At 44.4% G+C, this 14,473-nt stretch overlaps 1 protein-coding gene across 1 annotated transcript in view; it reads right to left on the minus strand.

Moving 5' to 3' along the window:
* RPS6KA1 (ribosomal protein S6 kinase A1) overlaps positions 1 to 8,788 on the minus strand; it is a 186,611-nt gene extending 177,823 nt beyond the window's left edge. The window contains 1 exon segment of the mRNA XM_030218336.1: positions 8,639 to 8,788. Within this exon segment, the coding sequence (XP_030074196.1) occupies positions 8,639 to 8,701 (63 nt within the window). The 5' untranslated portion in view covers positions 8,702 to 8,788.
* Positions 8,789 to 14,473: the final 5,685 nt, after the last annotated feature.

Below are 14,473 nucleotides of genomic sequence, written 5' to 3' on the forward strand. Positions count from 1 at the left end.
GGGGGGGGGGGCGGAATATGATTGAGGTCTATAAAATCTTGAGTGGTGCAGAGCGGGTAAAAGTGGATTGATTTTTCACTCTTTCAAAAAGTGCAAAGACTAGGGGACACTCAATGAAAATGTATGGAAATACTTTTAAAACCGATAGGAGGAAATGTTTTTTTCACTCAAAGAATTGCCAGAGGATGTTAGTGGCGGTTAGCATATCTGGGTAAAAAAAAAAAAAAAAAAAGAGGTTTGGACAAGTTCCTGGAGGAAAAATCTATAGTCTGTTATTGAGATGGACATGGGGGAAGCCATTGCTTGCCCTGGGATTGATAGCATGGAATGTTGCTACTCTTTGGGATTCCAGAATCTTGATATTCTCTGGGATTGGTAGAATGGAATGTTGCTACTAATTGGGGTTCCGCATGGAATGTTGCTACTCTTTGGGATTCCAGAATCTTGATATTCTCTGGGATTGGTAGAATGGAATGTTGCTACTAATTGGGGTTCCGCATGGAATGTTGCTACTCTTTGGGATTCCAGAAGCTTGATATTCTCTGGGATTGGTAGAATGGAATGTTGCTACTAATTGGGGTTCCGCATGGAATGTTGCTACTCTTTGGGATTCCAGAAGCTTGATATTCTCTGGGATTGGTAGAATGGAATGTTGCTACTAATTGGGGTTCCGCATGGAATGTTGCTACTCTTTGGGATTCCAGAATCTTGATATTCTCTGGGATTGGTAGAATGGAATGTTGCTACTAATTGGGGTTCTGCATGGAATGTTGCTACTCTTTGGGATTCCAGAATCTTGATATTCTCTGGGATTGGTAGAATGGAATGTTGCTACTAATTGAGGTTCCGCATGGAATGTTGCTACTAACTGGGTTTCTGCCAGGTACTTGTGACCTGGAATGCCCATTGCTGGAAGCAGGATACTGTGCTAGATGGACCATTGGTCTGTCCCAGTATGGCTATTCTTATGACCAGTTTTGTAGCCGCCCTCTGGACTGACGCCATCCTTTTATATCTTTATGAAGGAGCAGTCTCCATAATAGCACACAATATTCTAAATAGGACCTCACCAGAAACTAATACAAGGGCACTATCACCCTTTTTTCTTGCTGGCCATCTCTCTCCCTTTGCACCCAAGCATCCTTCTGGCTTTGACCACCACCTTTTCTACCTGTTTGGCCATTTTAAGATCATCGCGTGAGCATCATCCAATTTAACATGCTTAAGACAAAACTCCTAGGATGAGTTACTTAGAAAAGTTTTTTGTTTTGTTTTTTTATTTGTAAGAAGTCTTTTATTGAAAATTCTCATTAGACAACATACAATATTCATTGCTCTACACTGGTATGTTTACAATGTAGTCCAAACAAGATGAAACCCAGGTAGTGCAATTTACTGCCACAGTACAACAATCAATATATATAAATGGCGAGTGTCGTACTCACTCGCAAATGCGCAGTAGAGACCCTCTCTGCCCCGCCCCCGCGTCAATATGTAATGACGAGGGCGGAACAGAGAGGGTCTCTACTGCGCATTTGTGAGGGACACCGTCGTCGCTAATGCTCCCCCCACCCGGAGTCGCCGCCGCCACCCACCTTCCACCCAGTCGGGCCCTCGCTCCGCTATTGAAACAGCGAGGGCACGCAGCACACAGCTCTGCTGAGCTGCCATCGGCCTTCCTTCTTCTTCTTTGCCTGTGTCCCGCCCTCGATGACGTTACGTCACACGAGGGCGGGACACAGGCAGAGAAGAAGGAAGGCCACGGCAGCTCAGCAGTACGACTGGGTGGAAGGTGGGTGGCGACAGCTCCGGGGGGGGGGGGGGAAGATGAACTCGGAGGGGGAGCGGCAGCGGCGAACTCGGCGGCGGGGTGGGGGGCCTTTCAACCCCCCCCCTCCTATACTAGCCCGTTTTTACGGGCTGAACGGCTAGTTAAATATAAACTGTAGAAACTTCAACTTTTTTATTGAAAACAAAATCCCTCCCCCATCCCCCATCTTATCAACAGCCCCCATCTATTGCTAAATCCTGCCCAAACTCTCCCACCCCCGCCCTACACAACTGTCTCACTATGTGCCACTCACACTTCTCGTATGTGCCTGTTCTAAACATTACCTGCTGCATTAACAAAAAAACTGCCATATGTCATGCCACTTGTGCGTTTGATGTCTCCTGACTGCCAAGAGTCTTTCCATCTCACACACATGTTTCAGTTTATTGTGCCATCTCTTAACCGACGGGACCCCCTGTCGTTTCCAGTGCTGGGCGATTGTAGAAAAGTTTTTTTTGTTTGTTTTTTAATGGAATTAGCTATTTCCAAAGATATGTTGTACGCTGTGTAATAACTCATCATCTTGGGAGCTGAAAATTACAATATAGCAGTACCAGAATGGGCAGTATTGGGTTGTGTTAATTTCAGGGATACTGCATTTTTCTATAACAGATGCTGTGCTGATCTTGCCCTAACTGCTGCAAGTTGATTTTGTCAGCTTTGTTTTCATTGAACGCAGACATTTAACCTGGTTGGTACTTGTGCATACAAACTACAGGAAGAATGTCTGCAGAAGATGCCTAATTTATACAACAAACAGTAACTTTCATTAGGCCTCCCGCAACCCAGTGGCGTAGCCACAGGTGGGCCTGAGTGGGCCAGGGCCCACCCACTTAAGGCTCAGGCCCACCCAACAGTAGCAAACGTTTAGCGGTAGCTGGTGGGGATCCCAAGCTTGGCCAGCTGAAGACTTCCCCCTGATGGTAACGAAAACGCTACTCTCCATGATACTGGCACCTGTGCATGCCTGCTGCAGACTGCCAAGGTGGAAAGAAGCGTTTTCCTGCCAGCTGAGATATTTTTATGGTGATGGTTTTGGGAGGGGGGGGCAGAACATTTGGTGCCCACCCACCACCCAAAATCTGTTGTCTGGCTATGCCCCTGCCGCAACCCTCTCCCAGATATAAGCAATCAGGAAGCCTTGCTTTAAATCAGTTGGTGTCACAGTGTGCAGATGTAAATTTGAAGTCACATGTACTTAACACTATGAAACAAATGACCTCTCTACAGAAAATGTGTGTGTGTGTGTTTGAGGAGAGGGTGGTAACAAAGTGTTAATTCCGTTATCAGTTTTTTCATATTCCTTTTAGGGCAAGTTGCCTGTGAGATCTGAGTAAGGATCATTAAGCTGTAGACATGTTTATCCTCAGTTGAAGCTAAGATAAGGGCAGAGAACAGGAATGACTGGACTTATGAGTCATGAAAACGAGTCCAATCTAAAGAGAACATGACAATGTTTGAGAAAAGCACATACTAGCTGAAAGGAAGGGGAAGGAGATAAACCCCATTAGACCTAGAGATAACAAACAGAACCAAAAGGAATGGGTTTTTATAAGGCCTTGAAGCATTGTGAGATATCTACGCCAAGGTTGATAGGTTTAAAGAACCAGTAACTAGGAAAATCTATTCAGTTAACCTTTAAATGTTGAAGATAAAATTCAAAGAGAGCTTGATATTTGTATAGGTAAGATTTGTTTCTTAATGTCAGCTTCTTCACTGGGTTTTTGTTTTATTTTTTTGGTGCATCTCTGGCTTTATACTGGATCAGGAAGCCAGAAACTCAAATCTTCAGTGTATTAATTTGTATTTTCCTCTCTTCTCCCACTATGCCCAACACAAGAATGCATAGGGACAGGCACACTGTCTTCAAAGGGAAGATGACGACAGCAGGATGAGGAAACATTACAACAGAAAGAGATCATACAGCCTATATTTCTGGTGCAATTTAAACACGGGGAGGGGGGGAATTCAGAAAATGGCACCCAGTTAGGCACATAAGTACATAAGTATTGCCATACTGGGAAAGACCACAGGTCCATCGAGCCCAGCATCCTGTTTCCAACAGTGGCCAATCCAGGTCCCAAATACCTGGCAAGATCCCAAAAATGTACAAAACATTTTATACTGCTTACCCCAGAAATAGTGGATTTTCCCCAAGTCCATTTAATAATGGTCTCTGGACTTTTCCTTTAGGAAGCCGTCCAAACCTTTTTTTAAACTCCGCTAAGCTAACCGCCTTTACCACATTCTCTGGCAACGAATTCCAGAGTTTAATTACACATTGAGTGAAGAAAAGTTTTCTCTGATTCGTTTTAAATTTAGTACTTTGTAGCTTCACCGCATGCCCCCTAGTCCTAGTATTTTTGGAAAGCGTAAACAGACGCTTCATATCTACCCGTTCAACTCCACTCATTATTTTATAGACCTCTATCATATCTCCCCTCAGCCGCATTTTCTCCAAGCTGAAGAGCCCTAGCCGCTTTAGCCTTTCCTCATAGGGAAGTCGTCCCATCCCCTTTATCATTTTCGTCGCCCTTCTCTGCACCTTTTCTAATTCCACAATATCTTTTTTGAGATGCGGTGACCAGAAAGCTCTGCGCAGACTGCCCATTGCAGAATATTAACTTAGCGCAGATCTCATGCCTAACTGAATGTAAGCACTTACTGCCTGCTGAAACCCGATGTAAATTCTGGGGCGCAACTAATGGTGGTTGGATGCGTAAATGCTACTATTCCATAGCATTGTGACTAAATTCTGGGAACACCCCCGACCCACTCATGCCTCCCATGGCCACGTCCCTTGAGCTGCAGGTCATTTAAGCACAAGTTATAGAACAGGGCGCATGGCAGATCTGTATGTAGCTGCAAATTAGTGCCAATTAACAGTTATTGATTAACAGCTCATTAACTAGTTAGTGCACGGATCTGGGATCTGTGCCCAAATTCGCACACCCAACTTTGGGTGACCTATATAGAATCCGGGGTATAGTGATGTGCAACAACTAGTATTTTTTTGACCAGTCTCTGCAAGCTAAGATACAACTCCAAAAAACAACAAAAAAAACAAACAAACAATAACTGAACTGGGTTTAGATGTGAATGTCAGGTAAACAATTACTAAAATGTTAGGTACACCCAAACAACTGCCTCAACAGGGCTATTACTTTCCAAAAATACTAGGACTAGGGGGCATGCGATGAAACTACAGTGTAGCAAATTTAAAACAAATCGGAGAAAATTTTTCTTCACCCAACGCATAATTAAATTCTGGAATTCGTTGCCTGAGAACGTGGTGAAGGCAGTTAGCTTAGCAGAGTTTAAAAAGGGGTTAGATGGTTTCCTAAAGGACAAGTCCATAAACCACTACTAAATGGACTTGGGAAAAATCCACAATTCCGGGAATAACATGTATAGAATGTTTGTACGTTTGGGAAGCTCGCCAGGTGCCCTTTGCCTGGATTGGCCGCTGTCGTGGACAGGATGCTGGGCTCGATGGACCTTTGGTCTTTACCCAGTGTGGCATTACTTATGTATTTATTTCTGTATTTATTTTGCTAAATTAGAGTTATTACTGGCTTATTACCAACCCCTTGGGTAGGAGTATTTCTGTTGTACAACGACTCCTTTTTAATATGGCTATTTTCACCATATAATAGGCAATATATTGCGCCATTATGTATCCTGAATAGTATACACACTGTTCTGTGATTTTATTATTCCTTATGGCATAAAGGATCTTTACAAACCACAAAACAAGAATCTGACACGGTGTAGAAGCTAGGACCGAGGCAGTATTACGAGAGACATTTAAAAATATGCTGCATGTACTCCTAAGCTTTGAGTATCATTGACAGGAATAGACAGGACATGTATAATCATTAGCGGATGTCTAGCGCATGCAGAAAGGTTCAGTATAATGGACATGCATTCCTTTATTTCAGTCTAAAACACTGTTACTTCCTTAGAGCAGCAATGCATACGCCACCAGAAACTCTTTTCAGTAAGAACAGATTCTAGCCACTGATAATAGGATTACTGAGAAATGTTTGCTTCGTTGGCAAGAAAATTAAAATTTGTGAGAGGAAAAAAAAAAAAAAGTTACTGAAATGCATTATACATTTTTACTTTCAGCAGACTTTGAATATAAAGATCAGTTATCAGCTGGTAAATGTTTTTCACCAATGTTTTGTTTTTTTTGTTTTGTTACATTTGTACCCCGCAATTTCCCACTCTTGGCAGGCTCAATGCGGCTTACATGGGGCAATGGAGGGTTAAGTGACTTGCCCAGAGTCCCACTAGAAACATTCCATATAGAAGTCAGCCCTTGCAGATCACCAATGTGGCCGCGCAGGCTTCTGCTTCTGTGAGTCTGACGTCCTGCACAGACTCACAGAAACAGAAGCCTGCGCAGCCTTCTACATGGAATGTTGCTAGTGGAATAGCAACATTCCATGTAGAATCTCCAATAGTAGCAACATTCCATGTAGAATCTCCAATAGTATCTATTTTATTTTTGTTACATTTGTACCCTGCGCTTTCCCACTCATGGCAGGCTCAATGCAGCTTACATGGGGCAACGGAGGGTTAAGTGACTTGCCCAGAGTCCCACTAGAAACATTCCATATAGAAGTCAGCCCTTGCAGATCACCAATGTGGCCGCGCAGGCTTCTGCTTCTGTGAGTCTGACGTCCTGCACAGACTCACAGAAACAGAAGCCTGCGCAGCCTTCTACATGGAATGTTGCTAGTGGAATAGCAACATTCCATGTAGAATCTCCAATAGTAGCAACATTCCATGTAGGATCTCCAATAGTAGCAACATTCCATGTAGAATCTCCAATAGTATCTATTTTATTTTTGTTACATTTGTACCCTGCGCTTTCCCACTCATGGCAGGCTCAATGCGGCTTACATGGGGCAATGGAGGGTTAAGTGACTTGCCCAGAGTCACAAGGAGCTGCCTGTGCCTGAAGTGGGAATTGAACTCAGTTCCTCAGGACCAAAGTCCACCACCATAAATAACCACTAGGTCACTCCTCCACTCCTTATCAGAAGTGCCTGCAATAGTGAAGAAACCCAATTTATGTTTTTTTTTTAATTATTATTTCTACAAGAACTGTACACTGCCTTGAGTGAATTCCTTCAAAAAGGCGGTAAATAAATCCTAATAAATTAAACATAAGCATTGCCATACTGGGACAGTCCATCGAGCCCAGTACCTCGCTTCCCAAGGCATCCGATCCAGGTCACAAGCAACTGGCAAGATCCCAGAACAGCAAAACAGATTTTATGCTGCTTATCCTTAAACATGCAGTGTGGATTTATAACACATTTATATAGCAGGAGCTTTCACAGATTGTTTACAAGGATCAGAGTTGTTACCCTGTTAGTTCACTTGGATACAAAGAAACAGAAGTCAGACAGCGATACTTTGTTACTTCTAGAGTTCTACTAGACATAGGCAGTGCTGCTGACATGACCGATTAAGGGATCAAAGGCTAGTCCCAAATGCCTAAGGTCTCACCTACAACTTGTTTACCTTTGTAACTTCATTTGAAAGCACTACCAAGATTTTTATTCATTTTCTTCAGGAACCCAGCTGTCTCTACTGGGGGGGGGGGGGGGGGGGGGGGGGGGGAGAATAAAGGAGTACTGCCAGAATCCGAAAGCACTTTTGTTGTTTCTTAGATCAGTGCTATAATCCAGTAAGTATGTCATTATGAATCCTTGAGCTCCCTACAGAAACAAGCCCTCCAGCATCAGAGAATTCAAGGAATCCCGACGGTATGTCTGCCAAAAAGACTATGGTAAATGCTAGCACACAGGTCACAAAATACATGAATGAATTTCAAACTAAAACGCATATGACTGCGAATGATTCTTGCAAGATACTGTGCAAAAACGACAGGGCAGCCCCCTCAGCACCTGGAATCAAACCGACACCTCGGTCTGCTAGTTCAGCACTGAGGTAGTCATCCCACCCTCTGCTTGGAGCACTTTCAAAATGTAATTCCTAAATCCCTTACATAAGCTCCGTTTAACAAGCTCCTAGCGCCGAGAAACAGGGTGTTCCTTCGATAAGACCCAACTTCAACCTCACGGGTACGTTGTTTTTTTCCCCATTAACAAACAAGAAGGATTTATTGCCAGCTCACACTTTTTATGAGAATCTGCAGTTTGCATACAAAATCCAGCTACATCGTACTTTTCATTTCTTGCATTTGTATCCCACATTTTCCCACCTTTTTTGCAGGCTCAATGAATAGTGGAACTACATAAGAAAATAGACATTTAAAACCCCGAGGTCCAAAAAGCAAGCGTGGATCTACAATCCCAAAAGCTACTACTATAGATAGAAATCAAGGTCAGGTATACACCAGAAGTAGCACATATGAGTTTATCTTGTTGGGCAGACTGGATGGACCGTGCAGGTCTTTTTCTGCCGTCATCTACTATGTTACTACAAATATAATGCCCCAGGCATCAAACACCTATACGTGTAAGTCTAGCACAGCTCCGTGTCAACACACTCCCCCCTCCCCCCGAAGGTGCAAACAGTGTTTCAGCAAAGGCAAGAGCTCCCCCCACCCTCAAGGAACCCTTCTACGGTGCAGAACGTTTCCATCCGCTGCATTCCACAACTCCTGATCAATGAAAAGAGGTGCAAAACACGTAAAAGTCACCTCCGCAGCCCCGGGGGTGACTTTCAGGTTGGTGCAAAGAGAAACTTGGCCGCACAGAGAGAACAACGTAGGCACGAGCCACTTGCACGGCGGCTTCGGCCGGATCCCGTGCTTTTCCTGCTCACCTCCGGGTCGTGCTGGACCACCGGCATGTTGGGCCACGGATCGGCAAGCTGTGCGAGCGGCATGCTGCTGCTGCTTCTTCCCCGGTACCGGAGAGTGGGCTCCCGCGCGAGGTCGTGCAGCTCGTCTCAGCGGAAACCGAGCGCCTTCGCCCCGCCCCTCGCTCGCTCCCTGCAGGTAGCGCTGGCCGCGACTGACTGGCGCCACCGAGCGACCGCTTTGCACAGCCAGAGCAGAGAGAGAGCGCGCGCTGACTGACACACTCGGCGGCTCGAGCCGCAGCGGCCGCCGCTCCCCATTGGCCGGGCCCCGAGCCGCGGGGGGTGCGCGGTGGCGGGTGGCGCTCGGGACGCTCCATTGGTGGGCGCCTCTCTGAGCCGGAGCTCGAGGCGAGGGGAGGAGCCTGAGCGCTTCACTTGCTTTCCGCCTGCAGCTGGGGGGGATTCGAGCGGGGAAAGTGAGCTCGGCAGGGGGAGAGCGGTGGAGGGAGGCCATTTTTAAATGTCACCTTTGAAGGCACCTGCCAGAGATGTCTTTTCCAGATGTCTTGCAAAAATAAAACAATGTTTTTCTACTTTTACTTGAACAATATTAGCCTCTAATCTTAGAGATCCCAGTAGCAGTGGGAGCAAAATAAAATGGAGATAAGATTTTGGTTAAGGGTGGCATAAATTCAAATTAAGCAATGGGTTTAGGGGCTACTAAGAATATAGGGAAGTAAAGGTTATGGTTTATGACTTATATTCCATTTTTTTTTCCAAGGTGGAGTACAAAAAAACCCATGCATAATAATTTATTTATTTGTTGCATTTGTATCCCACCTTATTATCCCACCTCTTTGCAGGCTCAAAGTGGAAAAATGTTAGTAAATAAACATTTAGTATAAAATACATGAACACAAAGTCAACACTGCGATGGCAACAATACAATTATATTCGAAACTTAAAACACAACATTCATTAAGGAGCACTTTTTCATAACTGGCTGCAAAATACACCGTCTTAAACAAGTTGACTTTTCAAAACTTTCCTAAAAACAGAGGTATCTTTCTGCACTCTAAGTACCTGGTTCCATTCTCCTGATGTCCCAACAGAAAAGACACTTCTGGTGTCCTCAAAACGAAAACTCCACAAAGAGGGAACAGTAAACAAGCAGGTAGTTTCGGACTTCAAATAATGGGAGGCCGAAACAGACAGGAAGGAGAGCTGCACTCAGTTGAAACAAACATCATACTGTCCTGGATTACTTGTTTATTTGCTGCTGCTGCTGTTTATTGCTTACTTAAATTGAATATATTACATTTCAAGGAGGTTTATTCATTTTAGTTCAAAGGAAAAAAAATAAGGAGGAAAAGGCACAGGTTATCCTGACAACTGAAGAGGAGGCATGAAGGAACAGGGTTGAAATAGGAAAGGAGGACCTGGGGATGGAAAAAATCTTTATTATTATTGTTTTTTGCATTTGTATCCCACCTTATTATCCCACCTCTTTGCAGACTCAATGTGGCTTACAATAAATCATGGATAGTGGAAATGAGAGGAGAATTTACATTTAGTGTTACAGAAGTAATTTGGGTAGCATGGTAATGGAAAACTAGATAGTGACATGACATAAGGCATTCTTAACATTGCTAGATATGCATGGGGATTTCACAAGTTTTGGTCTTTGTGGTATATCTGGTAGAGGAGTGTGGTAGCCGTGTTAGTCCACTCTTAAGGTTATCAATAGAAATCAAACAAAATAAAACATGGAAAAGAAAATAAGATGATACCTTTTTTATTGGACATAACTTTATACATTTCTTGATTAGCTTTCGAAGGTTGCCCTTCTTCCTCAGATCGGAAATAAGCAAATGTGCTAGCTGACAGTGTACATAAGTGAAAACATTCAAGCATTACTATGACAGTAAAATAGATACTATTGGAGATTCTACATGGAATGTTGCTATTCCACTAGCAACATTCCTGCGCAGGCTTCTGTTTCTGTGAGTCTGACGTCCTGCACGTACGTGCAGGACGTCAGACTCACAGAAGCAGAAGCCTGCGCGGCCACATTGGTGATCTACAAGGGCCGACTTCTACATGGAATGTTGCTAGTGGAATAGCAACATTCCATGTAGAATCTATAGAAATCAAACAAAATAAAACATGGAAAAGAAAATAAGATGATACCTTTTTTATTGGACATAACTTAAAACATTTCTTGATTAGCTTTCGAAGGTTGCCCTTCTTCCTCAGATGGGAAATAAGCAAATGTGCTAGCTGACAGTGTATATAAGTGAAAACATTCAAGCATTACTATGACAGTAAAATAGATACTATTGGAGATTCTACATGGAATGTTGCTATTCCACTAGCAACATTCCTGCGCAGGCTTCTGTTTCTGTGAGTCTGACGTCCTGCACGTACGTGCAGGACGTCAGACTCACAGAAGCAGAAGCCTGCGCGGCCACATTGGTGATCTACAAGGGCCGACTTCTACATGGAATGTTGCTAGTGGAATAGCAACATTCCATGTAGAATCTATAGAAATCAAACAAAATAAAACATGGAAAAGAAAATAAGATGATACCTTTTTTATTGGACATAACTTAAAACATTTCTTGATTAGCTTTCGAAGGTTGCCCTTCTTCCTCAGATGGGAAATAAGCAAATGTGCTAGCTGACAGTGTATATAAGTGAAAACATTCAAGCATTACTATGACAGTCTGACAGGGTGGGAGGATGGGGGTGGGTAGGAGGTATGTATGGGGACATCAAAGCATATCATTGATATTCTAACAGGATGGGTGTGGATAGGTGAGGGGAGGGTATATCTGGTCAAAGAGATGGGTCTTCAGCTGTTTGCGGAAGTTGGTCAGTTCATAGGTCGCTTTTAGGTTCCGTGGCAGTGCGTTCCAGAATTGCGTGCTCATATAGGAAAAGGTTGATGCGTGCATTAGTTTATATTTTAGGCCTTTGCAGTTGGGGAAATGAAGATTAAGGAATGTGCGAGATGATCTTTTAGCATTCCTGGGTGGTAGGTCGATCAGGTCCGACATGTAGGCTGGGGCCTCGCCATGGATGATTTTGTGTACTAGGGTGCATACTTTGAACGTGATGCGTTCTTTGAGTGGTAACCAGTGTAGCTTGTCTCGTAGGGGCTTTGCGCTTTCTTATTTATATTTCGTATTTCGTATAATAACAGCATAAACAGTGAACATGAGAGGGCTGTTTCTAGAGAGAAAACAGGATTGTCTTAACCATTAGGGTGGTTGCCTAGACTTGCAGTTTCTAAGAGCTCATAAATAACAGCTACAGTTAAAGCAAAATAATAGGTCCTGACAGCAGCAGAAATTCAAAGAATCATCTGTGCATACTTTTCCCTACTACTACTACTAGTACTAAACATTTCTATAGCGCTACTAGATTTACGCAGCGCTGTACAAATGAGCACGAAGAGACAGTCCCTGCTCAACAGAGCTTACAATCTAAATTGGACAGACGAACAGACAGCTAGGGTTGGGGAAATTGCACTGGTGGGGGTGATAAGTGAGGGTACTGAGTAAGAGAGTCATGGTTAGGAGTCGAAAGCAGTAGCAAAGAGGTGGGCTTTAAGCCTAGACTTGAAGACAGCCAGAGACTAAGCCTGACGTACTGGCTCAGGGAGTCTATTCCAGGCATAGGGAGCAGCGAGATAGAAGGAACGGAGCCGGGAGTTAGCAGTGGGGGAGAAGGGGGACGACAGGAGACATTTCCCCAGCGAACGGAGTTCACGGGGAGGAGTGTAGGGAGAGATGAGAGCGGAAAGGTACTGAGGAGCTGCGGTGATTTAACCAGAGCTGACATTGTGATGTCATAATGCCTCAGTCCACCAATGCCTAAGAGCCAACCTCATCAGTGATGTCACAATGGCTTGACTGTCCTATACTTGGCTCATTCTACTACTATTAAACATTTCTATAGCGCTACCAGACTTACGCAGCGCTGTACAAATGAACATGAAAAGACAGTCCCTGCTCAACAGAGCTTACAATCTAAATTGGACAGATGAACAGACAGCTAGAGGTGGGGAAATTGTAGGGGTGATAAGTGAGGGTGTTGAGTAAGAGAGTCATGGTTAGGAGTCGAAAGCAGTAGCAAAGAGGTGGGCTTTAAGCCTAGACTTGAAGACAGCCTGAGACTGAGCCTGACGTACCGGCTGAGGGAGTCTATTCCAGGCATAGGGAGCAGCGAGATAGAAGGAACGGAGCCGGGAGTTAGCAGTGGGGAGAAGGGGGACGACAGGAGACATTTACCCAGCGAACGGAGTTCACGGGGAGGAGTGTAGGGAGAGATGAGAGCGGAAAGGTACTGAGGAGCTGCGGTGATTTAACCAGAGCTGACATTGTGATGTCATAATGCCTCAGTCCACCAATGCCTAAGAGCCAACCTCATCAGTGATGTCACAATGGCTTGACTGTCCTATACTTGGCTCATTCTACTACTATTAAACATTTCTATAGCGCTACCAGACTTACGCAGCGCTGTACAAATGAACATGAAAAGACAGTCCCTGCTCAACAGAGCTTACAATCTAAATTGGACAGACGAACAGACAGCTAGGGTTGGGGAAACTGCAGTGGTGGGGGTGATAAGTGAGGGTGTTGAGTAAGAGAGTCATGGTTAGGAGTCGAAAGCAGTAGCAAAGAGGTGGGCTTTAAGCCTAGATTTGAAGGCAGCCAGAGACTGAGCCTGATGTACCGGCACAGGGAGTCTATTCCAGGCACAGGGAGCAGCGAGATAGAAGGAACGGAGCCGGGAGTTAGCAGTGGGGAGCATGGACAATTATTATTATTATTATTTTTTTTTAATCTTTTGACTTTTTATTAAGATTTTTGCAATGATATACAAAGTGTTAGTACCAAAAATACATTTGACGAACCAAAGTCCAGGTGGTATTAGGCATCATACAAACATTCCCCAATGTACAAGAAAACAGAATTGCTAACTTGCATCAAAACTTTGAGGAAAAACTGTGCCCATCCGCAGACTCAGGTGGGGGGAAGCAGGTGGGGGGAAGAGGGGGTGGTGGTTGGGAGGCAAGGATAGGCGAGGGCAGACTTATACGGTCTGTACCAGAGCCGGTGATGGGAGGCGGGACTGGTGGTTGGGAGGCGGGAAATACTGCTGGGCAGATTTATATGATCTGTGCCCTGAAAAGACAAGGTACAAATTCAAGGTAAGGTATACACATATGAGTTTGTCTTGGGCAGACTGGATGGACCATGCAGGTCTTTTTCTGCCGTCATCTACTATGTTACTCTGTAACTTCTAACTGTCCCTCTCTTTTCTCTCTCTGCCTCCTCCCCCTCAGTGTCCATACAAGAATAGATTCAACCATCTCCTGAAATTTCCCAGGATATGTGTTTGCTGGGTTCGAATACAACATAACCAGTCCGAAGGATGGGTCCTATATTAGTATAAGCAGTGGTCAACCTATTCCTTCACCGATGCCCAGAAGTTCTTGTGTTCTTCTCCCCTCCCCCCCAATGCAGGTCCCTTGTAAGTTTGTCATATGCTCTTATTTCTTTGATTATTCCCCACCTCATCATTTAGGTCGGACTAATTTCCTCTCCATCTTAGCTGCCAGTATCAAAAGCTGAGCTATTCCCCTAGGGGACTATTGGCTGGATTTGGCAGCTTTCAGGCTGTCTCTGCCATGGCTCCCGCTGCTGTGTGGAGGCCCAGTGGGGGGAACAATGTCGGACCCAGGTACAGGGGGGATCAGTTGCAAGCAGCTTCGTGGCCACTACCATTTATTTAATGTATTTATTTGTAGCATTTGTATCCCACATTTTCCCACCGACTTGCAGGCTC

This window comes from Microcaecilia unicolor, chromosome 11 (assembly GCF_901765095.1).
Source record: "Microcaecilia unicolor chromosome 11, aMicUni1.1, whole genome shotgun sequence".
In the NCBI taxonomy this organism is placed as follows: domain Eukaryota; kingdom Metazoa; phylum Chordata; class Amphibia; order Gymnophiona; family Siphonopidae; genus Microcaecilia; species Microcaecilia unicolor.